This window comes from Electrophorus electricus, chromosome 6 (genome assembly GCF_041902795.1).
Source record: "Electrophorus electricus isolate QZ-2024a chromosome 6, ASM4190279v1, whole genome shotgun sequence".
Lineage (NCBI taxonomy): Eukaryota > Metazoa > Chordata > Actinopteri > Gymnotiformes > Gymnotidae > Electrophorus > Electrophorus electricus.
In genome coordinates, this window is record NC_137502.1 from 34217056 (window position 1) to 34241723 (window position 24668).

A 24668-nucleotide genomic window follows, 5' to 3' on the forward strand; every position below is an offset into this window, starting at 1 on the left:
CAGTTCTGGACGGTATTGGGTAGGCGGAGCTCCAACGGCACGGAGGTTTTCGTCTCCAGTAACATCTGCCACTGTTTATTCTCACTGTTGATCTTCTCTGTGAAGACAGGAAGGGGCATGACCAATGCTTAGATTAGATTGTATTAGATTAGATTGCGTTTATTGTCCACAATGTGGAAATTTGCATTTGGTTACTTTACGGGAGTAAAAACATACATAAACAATATTGAACCATTCGCACGCGTTAAGAAGGGATGGTTACCACTGACCTGAACACATTCTGTGCAGCCCTGGGTGACCAGTCAGATGCTCGGACTGATGATGCTGTGGACCCCCCCCTGTTTTCCACACTCTCTTCTGAGTGCAGTCCCTGTATAAATCCCTCTACTTCCAATTAACTTTCCACCCACTTTCACTCTTCCCATAATCCTTCCATTCCCGTTACAGTTCCAAATCCCAAACCGGCCCCTGATGTTGTAACGCAGAGGGCTTTGCACCAGGTCCTGGCTAGGCCTCTACTGACGTGGAACCACTGCAGGACTCTCTTCTAAACAAAATAATCTTAGAAATAAAATCACAGTTCACAATTGTGCATAACTCGGCAGTTATGGACAACTGTACCAAGATAAAAGAAACCTTCTAAAACCATATAAATGTCAAAAAACCAGTGGCACAGGGGGTAAAACACATTCTTAAAGATGAATACTCCAGGGAGCTCCCTAGAGGATTCTGGGAACTGTAGTGTGTGGAGGTTCTGGAGGGCTACATGAGACTGCAAAAAAAGGTGCACCTGAACAGTATTAAAAACTGAACAAAGACCTATAAAACGTACCATGACCTAATGTCCAGGCTGTTGAAGGTGACCAGCTGTGCCATCGGGGAGTGCAAGTTTAGCACCCTCGGTGCCTCTGTGGCTGTTGTATACAGACTGAAACGTCACCCCATTTTCTCATTTTTCTGTCAGAGAAGAAGGACCCAAGAGCCAATCCATGGCTGTCTTGTGCAGGACGCATGCTTCACATCCAGCTGTATATAACCACCTCACTCTGAGTCGCTCCCTGAAAAGAACACTCCTGAACGACAGCAAAGAATAAGACCTGCTACCGTACCTGCTCAACTGACGTGGTTTTTCCTTCAGCAGGGCTGGAGAAGACGTTGGTTCTAGTTCTGGTCGTTCAGTGAGGCAATCGTGTCGCCGATCTGGCCTTGCGTGACCTTAGAGGAGGCTGGGGTCATTATACTGGAGTGTGCTGCACCCTGAGAGCAGCCCTTCAACCAGATGGCGGTGTGGTCAGCCCGCACGACCTGTGGAAAGAGATGGTTAAAACAGGACGCCGGTACGCTGCTCCACACACTGTTCAGACACCTCCAGACATACTGAGTGGCCTAGTGCTCATTTAAAGTGGGTGACCTGTTATCTGCTATCTGATGGGAATATGAAATGGGGGGTTCAGAAGGGTTGGTCAAAACACTCAAATATTAACACACACACACACAAACAATTATTTATGACCATTTTGTTTTAGTGCAAGCCCCGTTTGAATTTGAACTTTACCCTTTCACCTTTTCAGGGAGGTACTCCTCTGGTGCTCAAGCATTTCAGAGAATGAACCACACATCACACCCAGAGCACCTGCAGCTATGCTCAAGTCACTACGTCACCTTCCCGTAAGGCTCCGGGTGTGCAAGCGGCTGCCGTCAGCAGGAGGGCTTCTGTCTCCATTCTGGATAGACTGATGACTATTTCTGTTTTTCTCCTTTAGTGTGGGGTGTAGACTGGCTGCCTAGGCTGCGACGTGATAAAGGTATGCGCAGTCACCCTACTGCTGAAAGGGAAATATGTCCCAGCCAAAAGTGGTGTTGTCGTGACAGCAGTCAAATGTGTCTCGGCATCTGGTAATACCGAGTGCTTCCAGTATCCAAGCCAGTGTTGCGGTGATGACGACTCACTGACACGGGCCGAGCTGCATCCGTGACGACACACACACACGTGCACTGACACGGGCCACTGGCCCTGAATTTTTGGCCTGTTTTTTTTGTGCCCCAGGAAAAACTGCCCCACATTTAAACTGTGGCAGACTGGTTCCACATGAATGTTGCTGGTGTGTCCAGTCTCTTCCTGCCAAAGGAAAACTGCTTTATTGCCCCAGCCAAGCCTTCCTCAGGACCCACACACAGCAAATACCAGCTGAGCAGGAAACAACCCCAGGGGGAAACTGGGAAGGGGTAGCAAGCAGCAGACACACCTCCAGGTGGGCAGCAGACACATCTGAAACATGCTAATTAAAAGAAAAAGACATGACTAAACTAAACCAAACATATACACACACTCACACAAATCAACTATTTACAACAGAACACAGACACCTCTGGAACACTCGCTCTGTATTGGGGTGGGGGCATGAGGGGGTGTTTACATTCACCTGATAATAATACTCACTTATTGATCTCAGAGGATCCTAGCAGGAACAAATGAGAAATTAATAAAATAACATAATAGCTAAATATTTCACAGTAGCTACTAAATAATATACCTTAAGGTCAATACCTAAAGATCAAGAGGTGCCCAGGTGTTGTGTTGTTGGCATTCTGTGTGCTGGTCTCTCTTTTGCAATCACTGCCCTTCTGTGTGCTGGTCTCTCATTCTCAGTCACTGCCATTCTGTGTGCTGGTCTCTCATTCTCAGTCACTGCCATTCCATGTGCTGGTCTCTCTTTCTCAGTCACTGCCATTCTGTGTGCTGGTCTCTCATTCTCAGTCACGGCCATTTTATGTGCTGGTCTCTCTTTTGTAATCACTGCCATTCTGTGTGCTGGTCTCTCATTCTCAGTCACTGCCATAAGTGTGTGGGTCTCTCTTTCTCAGTCACTGCCATTCTTTGTGCTGGTCTCTCTTTTGCAATCACTGCCTTTCTGTGTGCTGGTCTCTTATTCTCAGTCACTGCCATTCTATGTGCTGGTCTCTCATTCTCAGTCACTGCCATTCTGTGTGCTGGTCTCTCTTTCTCAATCACTGCCATTCTGTGTGCTGGTCTCTCTTTCTCAGTCACTGACATTCGGTGTGGAAAAACCTTGTGAATGCTGATCTTCTCTTTATTATTATATTCAAAGCAATAATAATATAGATATAATACAGACAAAAACTGATCACCAGAGTGTTATTATACCCTAAGGTGTTTTATAAGCCTTAAAAAAAGAAACACGTTATTTCCAAACGGGCAAATCCTTCGGCATTTACTCCTCCTATAGGCAGATATGCGTAACTACACCCTGAAGCAAGACCTTCCGTAGTAAATTGTTGTAATAAAAAGTCATGTTTCAGTAAGATGCATTCCTGCATTCCCGCATTCCTAACTCACATCATAAAACACTGCTTTGTCTCAGCTCAGTATAACAAAGGGATAAAGTGAAATAAATTAATTTGCATATACTTTATTCACTGATGATGATGATGATGATGATGATGATGATGATGATGATGATGATGATTACCTTTCAGTCACACAGCAACAATTGTCAACCTCAGCGTCACGGACCACCACATATGTGCTTATTAGAGACTCCTGATTAATAATAATAACAGTAATAGTAATATAGTAATAGCCATAACTGCTGCCTAGTAGTCTGTGTCTGAAAAATCTATGAAATCCTATTTTTATTATCTAGTAATATTTGAAGTATTTTATCAGTGCTGTAATCTAAAGATATGGAAGATTAATGCGCTTGGGTAAATGCGCGCCAGTGCTTTCGCCATCGGCGCAGTCGCTCAGCTCTGCGGGGAAGCTGCGCTTTTCGGACGCAGCCTTTTCGCGGAAGTTGCGGTTTTCGGACGCAGCCTGTCTAAATTGGGATCACGCGATGAACCAGTATGGCGTACCAGGAAGCGGAGTCGCTGGAGTCCTGGCTCAGTAAGTGTGTGCCGACACTCGCGTTTATTTAATGTAAGGAACAGTGTGTGTGTGTAAGCTCTCTGCTGAGTGTGATCTCTGTCTGGGAGCGTTTCCCCGGCACCGCCAAGGCAGACACTGGTCTGGGGTCGGTGCGTTGACCATAACCACTGCGCTGTTCATCAGCAGAGATTTAGACGCCGTCTCCTCCGACTGGTGAAGCTCTGCAGATCAGGCTGGGTCCAGTACCAAATGGGACTGGTTCAGTATGTTCGCTGGTGTGATCTGTGCCGATTTGCGCTTCCAGTGGGTGATGGCAAGAAGACCCCACAATCTACAAAACAGTTACTTCTGAAGAGCATTCAAATATGACAGCTGTGTGGGATTTATTTGTAGCTGTCTGATTTGGGTTTAATAAAATCGTCAAGCGGAGAGAGTGCGAGTGAATGAATGAATGAATGAATGAATGAACGCACGCACGCGCGCGCGTGGCGCCTGTCACACCGCATGTAGTTTAATCATTAAGAGTCCTGCTGTTTTAAAATAATATTTGTCCATAATATGACACTCCTTCCCAGACAAAGCCACCCACCCCACGAACCGACAGGAAGACTGGGAATATATCATTGGCTTTTGTGACCAGATTAACAAGGAACTAGAAGGGTGAGCATCAGTAGTGACCTTATTGTTCATCTGTAGTAAAGATATAGCATTGTGATTCTAGTTGTCTAGATTCCTGTCGTTTATTTGGGCTTTGTTGTGCCGTTTTTAACGTTAAAGTGACTCTTGTTTATAAGTCCTCAGATAGCTGTTCGTCTGCTTGTGCACAAAATCCAGTCGCCGCAGGAGTGGGAGTCAATGCAGGCGTTAACTGTGAGTGCTAACGCTGGACGCCGCATCCGTGAGCGCACGTTTACCCCAGCACACGCTATCGTTAAAGATTCCTCCTCTCTCACAGGTGCTGGAGGCATGCATGAAAAACTGTGGGAGAAGGTTTCATAACGAAGTAGCCAAATACAGGTTTTTAAATGAACTCATCAAAGTCCTTTCACCCAAGGTAAGGCCATCTTTAACGACAGCTTAGACACACACCCCATCTGCTCTGTCTAGTACTAACTCATCTCTCTCTCTCTCTCTCTCTCTCTCTCTCTCTCTCTCTCTCTCTCTCTCTCTCTCTCTCTGTGGATATGTCAGTACATGGGAGACAGTGTCTCAGAGAAGGTGAAGACTAAGATTATTGAAATGCTCTACAGCTGGACTGTAGCTTTTCCTAACGAGGCCAAAATAAGTGACGCCTACCAAACCCTGAAGAGGCAAGGTGACTGAGAGCACATCCTCACCCTCACTCACTCACTCACTCACTCACTCTCACTCTCACTCCCATTTACCCTTATGTTCGCTCATCCATACTCTTATTCATCTTGTTTAATACCTTGCTTTATTATTTATTACTGCACTATTGGCCCTAAGCATTGTTGAAGGCTGTCATATGCAAATGAGCACAGTATCTGATTGCACATAGGTTGGTTTTGGCCAATCCCAGCTCTCTGTGGGTGTTTTGATGAATCACAGTATTTACATGTTCAGTAACATCTCCATCCTGTCTACCAATGTAATGCAGACAGGTCTTTTAAGTGTGGCGCAGATAGAGCGCCCCCCATGTGTTTTGAACACACTGCGAGGCCTGTTGGAATAGGCAGCGCTATAGTGGCGAGTGTATTGTTTTTCCGTCTTGTGCCACCCTAGTTTGGAGTCTGAGTCGCTGTAAGGGATGACCTGTGTGTTTTGGCTGGGACCGCCTCCTGCAGACAGAGGAGGTCCTTTCTTACCGTTGCTCCGCTCGTCCTGACGGTGCTGTTGCCCGGTAGTCGGTACCCAGCACTGCCCAAACGCCACGCCCTCAGAGCGCTTTTGCGTACTGTCGCGTTTGACCTCGACAGCGCCATGCGTTTTTGCTGTGGTCGGTGCGTCCGATGAGATCAGGTTACACTGCGGTCGACAGCGTGACTATCACCTTTACGCTAGTGTTAGGAATGTGTTCTCCAGATGTTCACATCATGGTTTTTCGTTCTCCCCGAAGGACTCATCTCATCAGACCCTGAGCTGACCGCAGACAAGGCTCTGATCCCATCCCCACCTTCTCGACCCAAAAACCCCGTGTTTGACAACGAGGATATGGGCAAGGTGAGTATGTGAGGTCAGCGGAACCACACCAGCGCAAAGGTCAACTCCAGGCTCTGCCAGTGATTGTGTTTCAGTGGATTGTATTTGGCCTTCAGGGTTGTGTACACAGACTGGTCGTTAGGGGTTTGCATGTTCCCGAGAACCCAAAAGTGAAAGCGAAACAACTTACAAAATTCTCTCCCATATCTGCGTTAACTGGACTCAGATCTGGAGGAAAAGGTGCTTCATCTGTCTGTCAGGGTTTTCTACAGGACTGTGCTGTTCCCGTTACTCACATGGTCACATGGTCACACCTTCAGGACAATTCATGCATTTCATAGGATTTTAAATGTGTATTTTAAATTGTAGACTTAAATAAAAGTGTGTGTGCATGCATGTGTGTGTGTGTGTGTGTGTGTGTAGCTGTTGGCAGAGCTCCTGCGAAGTAAGAACCCTGAAGACCTGCAGGAGGCCAACAGACTAATCAAGAACATGGTGAAGGAGGTGGGTGTAGTCCGAGTGTAGTCCGCCTGGCCTCCTCTGATCCAGGACCAGTGTCCAGCACATGGTTGGTGCTGGACCTGTTTTAACACTCCTGCTGATGAGCAAGGCATGTTTGAGCAGGACAGTCAGAAAACCGTGCTGGAGTCCAGGCAGCCGCACACCACACCGGTGACCGAGGAGCACTTAGGGGTCGATAGGGGTTATCATTTAATTATAGAATCTCCTATATATGCATGTTGGGAGTTTAGCATAGAGAAGTTCGATCATCCATGCATTTGATGTTGGTGGAGAGTGTAAGGATCATTAGTCATCCTTCCTGCGTTTATCTGGAGTGTTTTTGGGGAAATGGGCTCGGAGTGGTGTGAGGGGCATTGTAGCCCCACAGTGTAGTGGTGTACGCGCTCTCAAACGCCTAAGTTTAGTTCGGTCAGGTATGGTGGAACAGGGAACATGCAAGAGTTTGATTGACATGCCGAAAGCTTTCAGGATTGAAGCCTGGGGCGGTCCCTGTTACCGACTCGGGCCCGTGATCGGCCCGTGATTGGCCCGTGTTTGTGCAGGATGACGCCCGGGTGCAGAAGCGGACCAAGCGCATGAACACGCTGGAGGAAGTAAACAACAACGTGAAGCTGCTGCGCGAGATGCTGAGCCACTACGACAAAGACGGGTCATCAGACGCTGACCGTGAGCTCATCAAGGTGAGACGGAGCGGTAGCGTGCCATTCCACCAGGCGTTCTCCGCCCCTGAGTGTGGCGTGTGTGGTGAATGTGGTGTTGTCTCCGGGTTAGGGTTTGAGTGGGGCCCTTTCTCTGGTCAGTGGGAAGGATCTGTGTACATGTCAGGAGGCTTTCGGAGTGCGGCGCTCTCATTGGCGCGACCTTCGACCCCTGATTATTGTTCAAACCTGCTGTAATGCACATCTCATTCAAACACGAGTCTCTCATCGCGGCAGTTGTCCTCTGTCGCCTGACAGTGTCCAGATCACGCCCCACTCAGCAGCTCGGAGCCCATGGTTTGAGTTCCTCTTTTGTCCTGATGACAGTTAACACAGCTCTCTTCCTGATTGTAGGAACTGTACGAGCGCTGTGACAAGCTGAGGCGTACAGCTTTCAAACTGGCCACCGAGACAGAAGACAATGACACTAGTTTAGGTAATACGGCTAACACTGTGCGCGTGTGTGTGTGTGTGTGATCACAGTATCTATATTACATGACCACTTCCTGATGAGAATTGATCACATAAGCTATCAGGCATCATAACCTAATCCTTTAAATCGTGGCAACTTGAACCCCCTTTAAAGAGAGAAACAGGAGTGATTAGTATCAGTGGAGTGTTGTAGTTTGGATGATGTGTAACGTGCTGTTACGTTGTTCGGATGGTGTGTAACGTGCTGTTACGTTGTTCGGATGGTGTGTAATGTGCTGTGATTGGGTGGTACGTAACATGCTGTTACATTGTTTGGATGGTGTGTAATGTGCATAACGTGCATAACGTGGTGTGTAACGCGGTGTGTTTTGGTGTTAGGGGATGGTGTGTAACGTGTGTTTTGGTATTAGGTTGGTGTGTAACATGGTGTGTTTTGGTGTTAGGGGATGATGGGTAATGTGGTGTGTTTTGGTGTTAGGGGATGTGTGTGACGTGGTGTGTTTTAGTGTTAGGGGATGGTGTGTAACGTGGTGTGTAACATGGTGTGTTTTGGTGTTAGGGGATGGTATGTAATGTGGTGTATTTTGGTGTTAGGGGATGGTGGGTAATGTGTGTTTTGGTGTTAGGGGATGTGTGTGACGTGGTGTGTTTTGGTGTTAGGGGATGGTGTGTAACGTGGTGTGTTTTGGTGTTAGGGGATGGTGTGTAACGTGGTGTGTAACATGGTGTGTTTTGGTGTTAGGGGATGGTGTGTAATGTGGTGTGTTTTGGTGTTAGGGGATGGTGTGTAATGTGGTGTATTTTGGTGTTAGGGGATGGTGTGTAACGTGGTGTGTTTTGGTGTTAGGGGATGGTGTGTAACATGGTGTGTTTTGGTGTTAGGGGATGGTGTGTAACATGGTGTGTTTTGGTGTTAGGGGATGGTGTGTAACATGGTGTGTTTTGGTGTTAGGGGATGGTGTGTAACATGGTGTGTTTTGGTGTTAGGGGATGGTGTGTAACATGGTGTGTTTTGGTGTTAGGGGACATCCTGCAAGCCAATGACGACCTGGCGAGAGTCATCAGTTTGTATAGAAGGATCGTGCAGGGAGAGACTGATGGAGAGCAGAGTGAGGAACCCGGGCCAGCTCCTGAGGAAGGTGAACTCACGCACACACACACACACACACACACACACACACACACACACACACACACACACACACACACACACACACACACACACACATACACAGCAGCCAAGAAGAAGTGTTTTTAAGTCTAAAACCTGCCCTTTAACCTTCACAACATCTGCAAAGATGTTCTGATCTGTTTATCACCATCTGTCTCTCTGTCTCTCTTTCTCTTGATACTATCACACCCCGTCTCTCTCTCTCGCTCTCGCTCTCTCTCTCTCTTTCGTTTCTCCTTCGCTCAGGATGTGAAACAACAGGCACATTGATTGATCTGGCTGGCTTGGATGAACCCTCTCCCCCTCAGACAGTCTTGCCCTCTCAAGCCTGCAGTGTCTCCTCGACCAATCCGCTGGCCGCCACTATTCCAGTGCTCCCACCTCCTCCTCGTCGATTGGGTAGCAGCCATGGAGGTCATGCCAGTCAAACCAGCAGCCCCAATCATAAAGCCTCTGACCAATCAGCATCTCTCTCTCTGCTTGATGATGAGCTTTTGTCTTTAGGTAAATAAGTAGTGGTGTTTATTTTTTTAATGTCTTTTTGTATTTTAGTTGTAGGTATTGTCATACCTGGTTTAAAATGTTATGATGATGTACTTAAATATTTGTTCAACATGCTTGTTCACACAGACAGACACACACACACACACACACACACACACACACACACGCGCGCGCGTTTCTCAGTCGTGTGTGTAACGGCAGGTTTGACTGAGCCTCCCCCGGTGCCGAGCAGACCCCGGCTGAGAGAGCTGTCCACCCAGTGGACATCCTTACAGGTGCCGCACCCTGCCCCCAAAACCCCATAGAACCAATCAGAGAAGAGCTTTTTGGGAGTGGTGCGCGGTTCTGCCAGTGTCCTGATTTTGTCTCTCCTGTCTCTCTGCCAGGCCCCTGATCCTGGGATGGACATGTTCACCACTGCAGGGGGACCCAACTCCACCTTTCCTCCAGCGCATGCCTCCATCCTCCCTGCCCGGCCCACGCCCTCCTCCACAGCCAGCCCGGGGCTGCTTGACCTCTCCGTGCTGAATTTCAAAGATATAACGAGGTCAGTGAGCCCCTGCTCCTAGTCCTGCGTTTTGTGATCATTTGTTACTCCTTGTTGTTGATTTGGCCTTGTTGTCCTGGGCTGGACTGGGGTAGTTGTAGTTCAGATTTTCCTGGACTGGGGTAGTTGTAGTTCAGATTTTCCTGGACTGGGGTAGTTGTGGTTCAGATCGTCCTGGACTGTCTAAAAAGAGTTGAAATCAAATCACCTGGACCAAAAAAAACACTGTCATCGTGGCCTGGTTTCCCTTGCCAAGACTAGTCCTGACCCTAGACCACATAGACTAGTCCTGACCCTAGACCACATAGGTTAGTCCTCTCTAGACCACATAGACTAGTCCTGACTCTAGACCACATAGACTAGTCCTGACTCTAGACCACATAGACTAGTCCTCTCTAGACCACATAGACTAGTCCTGACCCTAGACCACATAGACTAGTGCTGACCCTAGACCACCTAGACTAGTCCTCTCTAGACCACATAGACTAGTCCTCTCTAGACCACCTAGACTAGTCCTCTCTAGACCACCTAGACTAGTTCTGACCCTAGACTACATAGACTAGTCCTGACCCTAGACCACATAGATTAGTCCTGACTCTAGACCACATAGACTAGTCCTCTCTAGATCACCTAGACTAGTCCTGACCCTAGACCACATAGACTAGTCCTGACCCTAGACTACATAGACTAGTCTTGACCCTAGACCACATAGACTAGTCCTGACTCTAGACCACGTAGACTAGTCCTGAACCTAGACCACATAGACTAGTGCTGACCCTAGACCACCTAGACTAGTCCTCTCTAGACCACCTAGACTAGTCCTGACCCTAGACCACCTAGACTAGTCCTGACCCTAGACAACATAAACTAGTCCTCTCTAGACCACATAGACTAGTCCTCTCTAGACCACCTAGACTAGTTCTGACCCTAGACTACATAGACTAATCCTGGCCCTAGACCACATAGATTAGTCCTGACTCTAGACCACATAGATTAGTCCTGACTCTAGACCACATAGACTAATCCTCTCTAGACCACCTAGACTAGTCCTGACCCTAGACCACATAGACTAGTCCTCTCTAGACCACCTAGACTAGTTCTGACCCTAGACTACATAGACTAGTCCTGACCCTAGACCACATAGACTAGTCCTGACTCTAGACCACCTAGACTAGTCCTGACCCTAGACCACATAGACTAGTCCTCTCTAGACCACATAGACTAGTCCTGACCCTAGACCACATAGATTAGTCCTGACTCTAGACCACATAGTACTTTCATTGGAATTCCGGTTGTCCAGTAAACCTTGGAGAAACATTATTTTTAAACATCATTTTTATTATTTTACGGTACAGTTACCTCCTAGCGGACAGAACCAGCTCCCACACTCGGCTATTGCTCGTGTGTGTGCACAAACAAACAAAACAACAGACAGTTTGTGTTTGTCATCCCACAGTGTTGAAATATCCTGAGCTGTTCTTCTCTGTCTCTGTCTGTGTCTCTGTCTGTATCTGTTCCTCTCTGTCTGTGTCTGTTCTGCTCTGTCTGTGTCTGCTCGTCTGTATTTGTGCCTGTCTCTGTCTGTGTCTACATCTGTTCCTCGCTGTATCTGTCTGTGTTTGCGTCTGTTCTTCTCCGTGTCTGTCTCCTGCAGTCAGAGTGCTGTCCCTGCCGACAGAGGTTTGGGTTTCTTGGGCGCTGCTGTGATGTCCACGCCTGCTTCACTCTCCTCCTCCAACCCCTTCCTCAGCTTGGCACCGTCCGGCTCACCTGTCCTCCCGCGGGTCGCCCAGATGGGCCAGTCCGCCCCGGGCAGCCCGCTGTTCCGCCCAGCACGCTCGCCCCTGCACTCCCTGCAGGGAAGCCCCGCACGAGGACTCGAGCAGTCCCTGGCCGGCGTCTACGTCCCGATGGACTCCATCAAGACCAGTGAGTGTGCCGCCGGTTCCGTGGGTGTGGTCTCAGGGTCCGCCGCGTCTACCCCACCTCCTAACGCACCAGAGTGTTAGTCCTGCACGTTCCACTACACTGTGAGAGTACATCGGGTGTGCTGGCACAGGTCGGGCGCTAAACCCAGGGGAGTGCGGGGACCGAACCCCATCACAGGTGTTAAGCTCCCAGCTGAAACTCACCTGGGTAAGTCCGTGGAGACCCGACACCGCGGAGTGCTGTGGCTGCACGCCACTGAACGGACTGCGCACACTGTGTCTCGATGATTAGGGTTTTCCCTTCCAGATCAATAAAGTGTTATTTTATCTTAAATGAGTAGAATGCGCGCGTGACCTCCCAGGGTGCAGAACAGGAGAGGAATGAACCTGAGCAGGTGGAGTTTGTACTCCAGGACAGTAGGGGGCGCCGTGGGGCAGGGTATGTGATGAAAAGTGAGGCTGAGCTGGTCTCCCTCAGGCAAGGCGCTGCCCGTGACAGCATACGACAAGGACGGCGTCCGCATGCTGCTGCACTTCGCCACCGACTGTCCCCCCGGGAGACCCGACGTCCTGGTCATTGTGGTGTCCGTGGTCAACACAGCGGCTCTGTCTGTGCAGAACGTAGTGCTGCAGGCAGCCGTGCCAAAGGTGATACACACACTATACACACACACACACACTAAACACACTACAAACACACCACACACACACACACACACACTATACACACTATAAACACACACTATACACACACCTACACACTATACACACACACACAATAAACACACTACAAACACACTATACACACATACACTATATACACACACACTATACACACTACACTCACACAGTATACACACTTTACACACCACGCACACTATACACGCACCTACACACTATACACAGTATATATACACACACACACTATACACACACACTACACACACTATACACACACACACAATACACACTACACTACACACTATACACGCACCTACACACTATACACAGTATATATACACACACACACTATACACACACACTACACACACACTATACACACACACACAATACACACTACACTACACACTATACACCCTCCTACACACTATATACACACACACTACACACACCTATACACACTAGACACACACACTACACAGAAACACACACACACTAGGGAGAGAGGCACGGCCAGTTACACATCAACACGCGCGCACACACAGTGTCTCGTTCTTGTGTCGCTGTGCAGACACATACGGAACAAACACATTAGAGGCACGGCCAGTTACACATCAACACGCGCGCACACACAGTGTCTCGTTCTTGTGTCGCTGTGCAGACACATACGGAACAAACACATTAGAGGCACGGCCAGTTACACATCAACACGCGCGCACACACAGTGTCTCGTTCTTGTGTCGCTGTGCAGACACATACGGAACAAACACATTAGAGGCACGGCCAGTTACACATCAACACGCGCGCACACACAGTGTCTCGTTCTTGTGTCGCTGTGCAGACACATACGGAACAAACACATTAGAGGCACGGCCAGTTACACATCAACACGCGCGCACACACAGTGTCTCGTTCTTGTGTCGCTGTGCAGACACATACGGAACAAACACATTAGAGGCACGGCCAGTTACACATCAACACGCGCGCACACACAGTGTCTCGTTCTTGTGTCGCTGTGCAGACACATACGGAACAAACACATTAGAGGCACGGCCAGTTACACATCAACACGCGCGCACACACAGTGTCTCGTTCTTGTGTCGCTGTGCAGACACATACGGAACAAACACATTAGAGGCACGGCCAGTTACACATCAACACGCGCGCACACACAGTGTCTCGTTCTTGTGTCGCTGTGCAGACACATACGGAACAAACACATTAGAGGCACGGCCAGTTACACATCAACACGCGCGCACACACAGTGTCTCGTTCTTGTGTCGCTGTGCAGACACATACGGAACAAACACATTAGAGGCACGGCCAGTTACACATCAACACGCGCGCACACACAGTGTCTCGTTCTTGTGTCGCTGTGCAGACACATACGGAACAAACACATTAGAGGCACGGCCAGTTACACATCAACACGCGCGCACACACAGTGTCTCGTTCTTGTGTCGCTGTGCAGACACATACGGAACAAACACATTAGAGGCACGGCCAGTTACACATCAACACGCGCGCACACACAGTGTCTCGTTCTTGTGTCGCTGTGCAGACACATACGGAACAAACACATTAGAGGCACGGCCAGTTACACATCAACACGCGCGCACACACAGTGTCTCGTTCTTGTGTCGCTGTGCAGACACATACGGAACAAACACATTAGAGGCACGGCCAGTTACACATCAACACGCGCGCACACACAGTGTCTCGTTCTTGTGTCGCTGTGCAGACACATACGGAACAAACACATTAGAGGCACGGCCAGTTACACATCAACACGCGCGCACACACAGTGTCTCGTTCTTGTGTCGCTGTGCAGACACATACGGAACAAACACATTAGAGGCACGGCCAGTTACACATCAACACGCGCGCACACACAGTGTCTCGTTCTTGTGTCGCTGTGCAGACACATACGGAACAAACACATTAGAGGCACGGCCAGTTACACATCAACACGCGCGCACACACAGTGTCTCGTTCTTGTGTCGCTGTGCAGACACATACGGAACAAACACATTAGAGGCACGGCCAGTTACACATCAACACGCGCGCACACACAGTGTCTCGTTCTTGTGTCGCTGTGCAGACACATACGGAACAAACACATTAGAGGCACGGCCAGTTACACATCAACACGCGCGCACACACAGTGTCTCGTTCTTGTGTCGCTGTGCAGACACATACGGAACAAACACATTAGAGGCACGGCCAGTTACACATCAACACGCGCGCACACACAGTGTCTCGTTCTTGTGTCGCTGTGCAGACACATACGGAACAAACACATTAGAGGCACAGCCAGTTACACATCAACACGCGCGCACACACAGTGTCTCGTTCTTGTGTCGCTGTGCAGACACATATGGAACAAACACATTAGAGGCACGGCCAGTTACACATCAACACGCGCGCACACACAGTGTCTCGTTCTTGTGTCGCTGTGCAGACACATACGGAACAAACACATTAGAGGCACGGCCAGTTACACATCAACACGCGCGCACACACAGTGTCTCGTTCTTGTGTCGCTGTGCAGACACATACGGAACAAACACATTAGAGGCACGGCCAGTTACACATCAACACGCGCGCACACACAGTGTCTCGTTCTTGTGTCGCTGTGCAGACACATATGGAACAAACACATTAGAGGCACGGCCAGTTACACATCAACACGCGCGCACACACAGTGTCTCGTTCTTGTGTCGCTGTGCAGACACATATGGAACAAACACATTAGAGGCACGGCCAGTTACACATCAACACGCGCGCACACACAGTGTCTCGTTCTTGTGTCGCTGTGCAGACACATACGGAACAAACACATTAGAGGCACGGCCAGTTACACATCAACACGCGCACACACACAGTGTCTCGTTCTTGTGTCGCTGTGCAGACACATATGGAACAAACACACTTCTTACCGCTTCTTTCCTTTGTCCTTTGGGTCTCTCAGTCTATGAAGGTGAAGCTTCAGTCTCCGTCAGGATCAGAGCTTGCCCCGTTTAACCCTGTCCTTCCTCCGTCCTCCATTACACAGGTCATGCTGCTGGCCAACCCCCTGAAGGTGACACACACACACACACACAGATGCATTTATTATGTCATTCAGAGATCCTCACAAGCAGTTGACTGTGCATGTGTGTGTGTGTTTCAGGAGAAGGTCCGTTTGCGTTATAAGCTGATGTTTGTGCTCGGGGAGAGGCCATACTGTGAGGTTGGAGAGGTAGTCCAGTTCCCTCCAGTAGAGACATGGGGAGCCCTCTAGATCCAAGCTTCCAGCACCACACACACACACACACACACACACACACTCCACCAGAGTTATGGTGCGCTCATCCCTGTACCAATCTTGCACTGTCTCTCAGTTAACTGTAAAACCTCCTGGGTTTATTTGTGTATAAGTTGCTGTTTTATTTACTCTGTGACTCGCATTATAAGTATTAACATTGAACTAAAGAGGTAACGCATTAATCCAAAGCCTGTAATCTCCCACCATGTACAAACTCAGTGGGATTAGAGATTACCTGCACCTCGACATGGAGTCTCCGCACAGAGAGAGATTACTTGATTATCAATGACACAGGGTCTCCGCACAGAGAGAGATTACCTGCACATCACCGACACGGACTCACTGCGGTAGACGTACACCTGACTCCAGCTCCTCTGTCTCCACTCCGTGATCTCATGACTACTGAAGACAAGCGTTCACTGTTAGCCATCTGAGAGTGAGCCGCTTTGTAGAACAAAACCAGGTCACGGAGAGTGACTCACCCGCTACAGGTGTTCCTGCCCCCGAGACGAACACTGTTGGTGGTCCTCGTCTAGAGAGGAAGGGACCGTCTCACGGACGGGATGCCTATAACTGGAATATAGGTCCCTCTCCATGGTCTGCCTTCAGTGCGAATCAAAGCAGGTGGTGTTACGTTTTCACCTCATGTCATTTAAGATTTAGGGTTCATTTTAATGGACTGTTTTATATTTATTAATGTACAGTGCAATATATGTTTGTTTTATTATAGGAACTATTTTTTTGTCGGTGCAGGAACGAGTTTGAGTGTGACGCTCTCGGGCTGTATGTCCTCCCCTGGAAAGTTGAGCTTTCATGATGAACGTTCCCTGCGTTTACAGTTACAGGCTTCTATCGTTTAGACCCACAGATGTTGTCTTGGGCAGTACAGAATGTTAATAAGTGGTTTAACAAGATAGAGGAAATGAAAGAATACTTTGGCCAAACAGCCTAATGCGTTTTGATGAGGCTTTGAAGTACAGTAGTCAGAGTTTACAGACTTGTACAGAATGGTTTGACAATTAGGTGTACGTTGGCTGCTAGCTCTCTGACACGACTTAACATTTATCATCACAGACGTGTTGCATGCGCCATGCACCAGAGGAAGAGGGATCAGACTCTTAAATGAACAGCAGTCTAATTCAGACTCCATCAAACAGAATAAGATCAGATTGGATTTACATCACGCTTGTCTGATGACCTGACTTGCAGTCACATTGCATTTTACGTTTTGGTTCATAACGGACTGTGTTGTGTATTTTTAATCTTAGTTTTGATTCTGAAGTTCAGTGGATATATAACCTATGAAAACCTGGACACAAACTACAGTGTTTATACAGACAACTGGAACGTTGATGTAAACAAAACAATGCCCAACAAACTACCAAGTCAGATTTCTACTCCTTATCCAAACCGACCTCACAGGTCCGTATGAACGCAGGAGATCCCATGGTGCAGTGGCTTTGCGAAGTACAGGTGTGAGAAACGCACCAGAAAAAGGACCCTGTCCTCACGCTCCAGAAGGGCTGACAACGTGAGGCGTGAACACAAGCCCCTCCTCACAGGATCCAGACTGGAGGGGTCCTCGTGTATATAACATGTATGTGTGTGCGCCGTATATGCTCGTGTTATGTGAGTCCTGAGCTTGTAATGTGTGGTCTGTTCACTCGCATGCAGTATTAAAGGATGTCTTTTAGAACAGATCACAGTGCTGGCTGGTTTTATTAAGTCTGCTCTACAGTTTTGGATCTGTCCGCAATATGAGTTTTTATATAGTTGGATGTGGTTGAGATTCTCTCTCAAACTAATTTTAAACATTTATATAAAGCCAAGTTAATCCACACCAGGTCTTCAGAATACGGGAACGAAACCTAAATTAGTTTATTGCTTCTCCAGAGAAGAATAAATGTCTGAATGGTTCCATGAAGAATGCTTCATTACTCATGAAAGAATAACTCGTTTTTGAAAAAAACAAATTTAATTTCAAATTACAAACATTTTAAATCCACTTAAGAAGGTTTTATGTACAGTGAACTGTAGAAAGGCTTGGTATGAATGAACGTAACCGGAGAATGAGTTTGTGGGGTTCAGGCCTCCACTGTCCCCTCCTTCACGATGGCCATGGCCAGGTTCCGCGCCAGCGCCAGCCGCAGAAGCTCCAGCTTGGCGGTCTCCACATCTTCACCCTGAAAGACACACACAAACACACAGCTCTTTATACTCCACCATTCTCAGCCCTGTGCTCCGCTACCTGCACGACTGTGGGTCTCCTCCACCGACGGAAACCCGACTGACTGCTACAGGGCCCCACACTGCCGCATCTCACGCAGCGTGAAGGGGAAACGCCCCACACGGGCCCCACACCAGCCGTGTCTCGCGCAGCGTGAGGCCCCTGGGATCTGAAGTGCTTACCAGTGCAGGAGGTTCCGGCTTAGGCTCAGTGTTGTCTGATGTCAGCTCCTCCAGACAGAACATGAGTTCATGGGTCTGATCGGCCGAAAAGATAACCTACACATACACGCACACACACGCAAGCGCAGTTTACATATGTAAATACATCTGGATCACTAGACTGAAAACAGGCCTTTCAGTAACTGTTTCAGTACCAGATCATTTCATATTCTTCTGATAAGAGGAATTCTCTGTCTGTGGCTGCAGTGTGTGTGTGTGTGTGTGTGTGTGCGCGCACCCTTTTCTGCTCCAGTAGTGGCAGTGCATTTGTTAGCTGCGTATGTGTGAGCACATCTTTCTGCTCTAGTAGTGGCTGTGCGTGTGCGCGTGCATGTCCTTAAATTATAGTACACTGTATCCTGTCAGATTTTAAAAGACATCTGTAGATAATGGAGTCAATTACAGCAGGTCATGACCTCACCACACTGCAGTCATCCGTAATTACCTCAGAGTGTGTGTGTGTGTGTGTGTGTAAATGTGTACCTCCTTTTGCTCTAGCAGAGGCAGTGCGTCTGTGAGCAGGGTCATCCAGAAGCTTCGTGGGGCGATCTTCGCTGTCATCAGAGACAGCAGGAGCTTACCAGCCTCTGTGAATTTGTTCTCTCCATAGAGCCTGTGAAACTCTCTGTACTTCCCTACACACACACAGACTCTCTTAAGGCAGGGTTCAAGGACATTTGGAAATGTATTCCGTTGTCCAATTTGTTGTATCTCCATAATTTGGTGTAGTTTACAATTGATTTGCATTTTTTTTTAGTGTACGGCGCATAAGCTGCTAAACGCTACACTGAGGATGTGATACCATAATGGGGATCTATTAGCTTAAGGCTGAATACTGAACCAACATCATAACACAAAATGGGGGCATATTAGCATAATGTGCAATAGAAAGCCAATAGCATCATGCTAAATGGGACTCATTAGCATAATGATTTAAATCCCCCAACTGCCATTAAAGAACTTGGACATTATAGTGCCAATGTCCAACCACAAAAAAAACCAAAACACTAAACACATTACACCTGAAGGCTTAAAAAGACCATAAGAATTACACAATGTTTGCAATATCAGTAATGTTAATGCTACTCAAGACCACTCTCTTGTGTGTGTATGTATCAGTGTCATTTTGTGCACTCAACATTTCATGTTGTGTTCTTGGCAGGGGCAGAATTACTGCCCTCCAGTTTGATTATAGGTGGATTTCTTTAGCCTCTTCTGAGACGTGACTGGTTGTTTGTGTGAGAGCTCTGATCATGGTGTGTTGTTGGTAAATGGGGTCATATCATGTGGTAGCACATGCATCAGGTCTGTCCTGATGAAGCCAAGGCTACACACACCCACCCACACACACCCACACCCACACACACCCACACCCAACCTAAGAACGTGAGTCTGTCACTCAGGAGCATGGCAGGTCCGAGGTTGTCGATCAGGTCCAGGTCAGAGAATGAGCCCCTTGTGCAGTAGTCCTGCAGGAACCTGAGCAAACGACATACATTTAAACCAGGCTCTGCTCAGCGCTGGGACAGAGGCAGTATGTGTGCAGGCTGGCCTGTATGGGTGGGGTAGGGTGCAGGCTGACACACTCACCTCTCGGAGATGAGGGTGGCAAACCCTGCGTCTTTAGCTCTGATACTCCAGGACAGAGCGGAACCCAGCCGGTTATTACTCAGAGCCCTCTTAGCCATGATCTTACAGATACTGCGCACTGTGACACACACACACACACACACACACACACACACACACACACACACACACACACACACACACACACACACACACACATCAAAAAGCACCCTTACCCTCCCTGTTATTACACATGCTCACTCCCATCAGTCTAGTACCATGACATCACTACACTATAAATGTTTATTGTTCCAAGCATCAATGAGCTGCTGCACATAAATAATTATGACACACACGTTACATTATTTATATTACATCACATCTCAATGTACCCACACACATCCCAACATCTTACTCTCCTGGCTGATGGGTCAGGTGGGTGTGTGTGTGGTGCGCGCGCGCCCGTGGTTACCTTGCTCTGTCATATGTCTCTGCTCACAGATCCTCAACACCTTCAGCGCCTTGCGTTCAGTCTCCAGCGGAACCCTCTCGAGTTGCAGCTCCAGATACACACGGCCAAATTCAGGGCAGTGGTCAAAGTAGTCCACTGCCAGCTGCCACAGACTGAAGCGTGCGCGCACACACACATACGAATGTTTAGTGTATGGTTTATCATGACCACTAGGAACCATACTGGTGCAGACTGGAGCTGATAGCTGGGCATGAGGTCGGTGCTCTCACCTGTGATGGGAGACCAGGCCAGACGCGTACTCCAGCACCAGGAACTCCCTCAGGTTTGAGCCGAAACTGCACACAACACAACCAATCAGGGCATTTACTCCCAGACCCGCCTTTAGAAATCCCAGAGTGAGACCTTGGATTAAGTGGTCAGAGCTACTTAGAATTACAATAAGCAAACATCCATCCATGTAGTTCATTAATTTTTATCTAAATGTGATGTGCGATTCAGATTCATCCCATCCCCTCGACTGAAGTGACCTCCAACACTGGCTTTAAGACTTTGGTTTTGGAAAACCCAAGGAAGTCTTCCACCGTGTATGGAGCCCTAAGCCTCGCTCCCTCAGGTACACAGGTCTGGAACATCTAGAGAACTCTGGAATTAAAAGCATCAGCTTCCTTCACAAGGACTGTGATTGGTTCATGAGCAAGGGCCACCCCTTAAAGTTCCCCCTTATGTCCGGAACCCCCCATGAGTGTTGGCGAAGTGCTAGAGAGCCATCGGTCCTTACTGGAGGTTGTGAGACTGCAGGAGTTTGCAGTGGTCCAGGAGATCCGTCAGGTGGGCCACGAACCACCAGTTGTTGAGGGCGATGCTGAGGGCGAGAGTCAGACGTCACTGGGGGCAGGGCTGGGGGCGGGGCTGAGGGCAGGGGGAAGGTTGCTGAGCTCACCTGCAGTCTTTAATAACCTGGTGAAGGTCAAACTCGAAAGCTGCTAGCAGGATGCTGTCTAAAGGCTCTGGGACACTGCGCGAATCCAGAAACATATCCATACTGGACTAAAACACACACACACACAGATTTTCCTGATGGAGAAAAACCCTTAGGGTGCAGTAATAGTAAAATCACACTTAGAAAGTAAAACAATAGCGTTGCATGACTGCATACAGGCATGACAATGTAACTGTGTCTGACTGAACCACGACGAAGTAACATGGCTCAGCATGACTGTACTAGACTGGAGTCCTTTAACCCTGCGTTTCTGCTGTGAGTGTAGCCGTGTGTGTCTGTCTAAACCCAACTCTACTAATGTGGCATCATGTGTGTCCAACTGTATCTTGGAGTACCTACAGTAGAGTAACTTCATCTGTAGTAATGTAGAAGTGTACTACAGTGTAATAGCGCTGCACGTCTTGACTATCAGTGTAGCTGTGCATTTCTGTCTGCACCTTGGCGTGGCAGCGTGGCTCACGCGCCTGACTACCTTGGTGTGACATCTTGGCTCACACGCCTGCGTGTACCTTGGTGTGGCGGCGTGGCTCACGTGTCTGACTGTACCTTGGCATAGTAGTGTAGCTCTGCTGGTTTGACTGTTGGGTGGGAGAAGAGCAGCCTGCTGACCAGAAAATGGTACCAGGTGCCGAGCAGTTCCTTGTGCTCCAGCATTGCATCCTCGTCGCCAAGAAGGATCTGAGCAGGGAGCGAGTGCACGCGTGAACAGAGAGATTGACAGAAAGCAACTACATTTACCACAATGCAACAGGAACAGAGTTGGGCAGAGGCATTTCAACCTTGCAGATGGTCTCTAGGTGAGGGTTGCTAGCGAAGGATTTGTCTTGGAGACAGCGATCACACTCCTCGTGCCAGTGCCTCCATTTCATATCAAATTCTGTGAGAGTCTGAGTGCCACTGGGCTGCATCACACACACACACACACACACACACACACACACACACACACACACACACACACACAGGATGCTTTAGCCTCCACAGATCATCAAACCCACAGTCTTAGCTCAGCTTTCTAATCTAAATCAAAGTCTTTACGATCTGATTCTGATCATTTCCCCCACAGAGAACTACATGAACTATATTTCCATATTAAATGCTGAAAGGTAAATCATTTTAAATTTCAACACATCAATAAATGTAATCATTGCCTGGAAAACCACCCCATAAACTGCACATAAACTGAAGCACCCCCCCCACTGCCTGACTCACATTAAACACAGGCATCTTGTGCAGCAGGGTGTCCATGAGCTGGTAGAGAGTTCTGGAGGCGGCCTGCACGGACGCCTGCTTGGTCAGCACATGCCGCGCCTCGTCCACGCGGCCCTGCAAGATAAAGCTGATCACCTACACAGAGGCGACGTGAGGCAAGACGGGATGAGCCACTGGAGAAAGAGTGGTAAAAGCTTCAAATGAGACATCCTTGTTGTTGTAGGTTTTAATGTTTTTGGAGGGGGCTCTCGTACCACATCCCAGTAAGCGAGGTGGTTGGTGGGGCTGTCACTCTGCAGAACCTCCTTGGCCTTCTCGTCCACGTCTGCCTTGTGCAAGCGCACCCAGTCCAGCAGATGAAGCAGCAGACAGCCAGCTACACAGACAGAGGCACGAGACACGACATGACACCACAAACACACCGCGCCGCCGGACATGACACTACGCAAACACTACACAACACTACACGCACACAGCTATGGCCGACGTGATGGGCCCGTTTCACACACCGCGCCGCCCGACAACAGGATCTTACACACATTCAATGGGAAATGTAAACCCTTTAAAAGAGTTACTGTGGTAACCACTTGGTATGGATGCACAGGTGTGCCTTGAATAGGAAGTTAAATAAAGGTTAAATAAAGCCTGAACAGGTGCAGGAGACTAAAGAGATACGGTGCTCCTGTTAAATCTGTGAACACTTATTTTCAGTTCTTTTCTTTAGGCATTTTAAATATCAAAGCATACAACAAAGCAATACACTCTTACACACACACACACACACTACATGGTACAACCTTGGTAATTTTTTAAAAAGAAAAAACAAAACACTAAACTAAAGATTGTACCTGGGGCAGCATCGATGAAAAGCACCTCACAGAGATTCCAAATGAGCTCAGTAGCCAGAAGAATGGAGACCTGAGAATGAAGACGCAGCACAAACAGCACCAAGTGAGCACAGCACGTACTGTACACCGTCACCATCAGTACGAAGGCCCCGGGGAATCAGTACCTGGTTGCTGTACTGACAGACCAAAGTCACATCCTGAGTGGACACTGGAGAGAAGACATGGATTGGGAATGTAAGGCGACCGTGGCAACCATGCAAAAAACAAACAAAAACAACCAAACAAGCGCCGCGTTTACGGTGCCACTCGCATTACACACACACCTGCAACGTGCTGGAGTTCCTCCATACAGGCTCGGATTACAGATCTGTAGTTCTTACTGATGCTAACAAACCTGCACAAACATCAGATCAACAATAGGAAAACCACATGAAGGAAACCCCCACCCAGGGACTAACGAGAGTGTGTTTCTGAGTGCGTAAACAGCTTTCTGTGTTTACTGTGGTTTCAGGTGAAAGGGTCTATTTTCAGTTGTCCCTACTGTGGTTTTGGAGCTTGTATGTAAAGGGCAATTGTTCCTACTGTGGCTTCTTGTTTTTGCTGGGAACGTCCTCTGTGATGTTCTGCAGGCCGACAAAGATGTGATGCGACTCGTTGAAGAGCTTGCGCAGGATGGGAGAGTAGATGTCCTCATCTTTCCTCACCACGTGGACAGAGGGACAGCCAGACCCTGCACCTGTAGGAACGTACGTGTGTGTGTGTGTGTGTGAGAAGGTGTGGACACCACGCAGACTCTTAGTCTGACCACTACAGCGTCCACACCAGAACACGCGCGCGCTCACCTGCTGGTCTGAAGTTTGTCTCGTAGACCAGGATATCTCCCGGACCCCACTCGAACCCCAGATGTTTCTGCTTCAGTCCCACGCCGGGAATTAACTGTAAACAAACACAAACACAAACTCCCCTTTAGGCTGCGGTGTGTTTCTATCCTGCTGTGGCGGCAGCTCAGCTCAGCTAAGTCGGATAGTTAGCTAAGGCTAGCGTTAGCCATCGCCAGCTAAGCGACCTGCAGCTAAACGCTTACCGTGGTGGTCGGCTCCACGTCCACCTCCTCCATTTTAGAAAACTAAGTCAGAGCTAAAACCAGAACACTTCGCTAGGTGAGGAGCCCTGCTGTGCTCGGAGTAGCATTAGCATTAGCATTAGTTCAAGACTTCAGCGCCTCAAACACTCACAGGAAGGACCGCTGTGATGACGCAGTGAGGCGCTTCCCCAGAGTG

At 48.4% G+C, this 24668-nt stretch overlaps 2 protein-coding genes across 3 annotated transcripts; one reads left to right on the top strand and one right to left on the bottom strand.

Moving 5' to 3' along the window:
* The first annotated feature begins 3587 nt into the window (after positions 1-3587).
* On the top strand, positions 3588-17539 carry gga3b (golgi associated, gamma adaptin ear containing, ARF binding protein 3b). 2 transcript variants are annotated; one of them, XM_035525672.2, is made up of 17 exons: positions 3588-3907; positions 4465-4549; positions 4684-4759; positions 4845-4943; positions 5081-5204; positions 5967-6070; positions 6473-6553; positions 7114-7251; positions 7624-7705; positions 8724-8840; positions 9119-9376; positions 9578-9651; positions 9763-9923; positions 11578-11852; positions 12330-12499; positions 15504-15614; positions 15705-17539. In XM_035525672.2, the coding sequence occupies exons 1-17, from the start codon at positions 3868-3870 to the stop codon at positions 15813-15815; spliced, it is 2106 nt and encodes a 701-aa protein (XP_035381565.1). In that variant the 5' UTR covers positions 3588-3867; the 3' UTR covers positions 15816-17539. The 2 variants fall into 2 exon arrangements, with proteins under 2 accessions (XP_035381565.1, XP_081572724.1); XM_081716598.1 differs by having other exon boundaries at positions 3854-3907; positions 4691-4759.
* Positions 17540-17792: 253 nt separating this feature from the next.
* Positions 17793-24644, bottom strand: nup85 (nucleoporin 85). The gene is made up of 19 exons (XM_035525698.2): positions 24473-24644; positions 24231-24324; positions 23971-24124; positions 23712-23782; positions 23553-23596; positions 23389-23458; positions 22795-22916; positions 22541-22675; positions 22108-22230; positions 21875-22006; positions 21269-21375; positions 21107-21190; positions 20598-20663; positions 20329-20480; positions 19878-19995; positions 19666-19766; positions 18771-18922; positions 18249-18344; positions 17793-18022 (listed from the first exon to the last, which is right to left on the bottom strand). Exons 1-19 carry the CDS (start codon positions 24503-24505, stop codon positions 17924-17926), a joined length of 1953 nt encoding a protein of 650 aa, XP_035381591.1. The 5' UTR covers positions 24506-24644; the 3' UTR covers positions 17793-17923.
* Between the last annotated feature and the right edge of the window lie 24 nt (positions 24645-24668).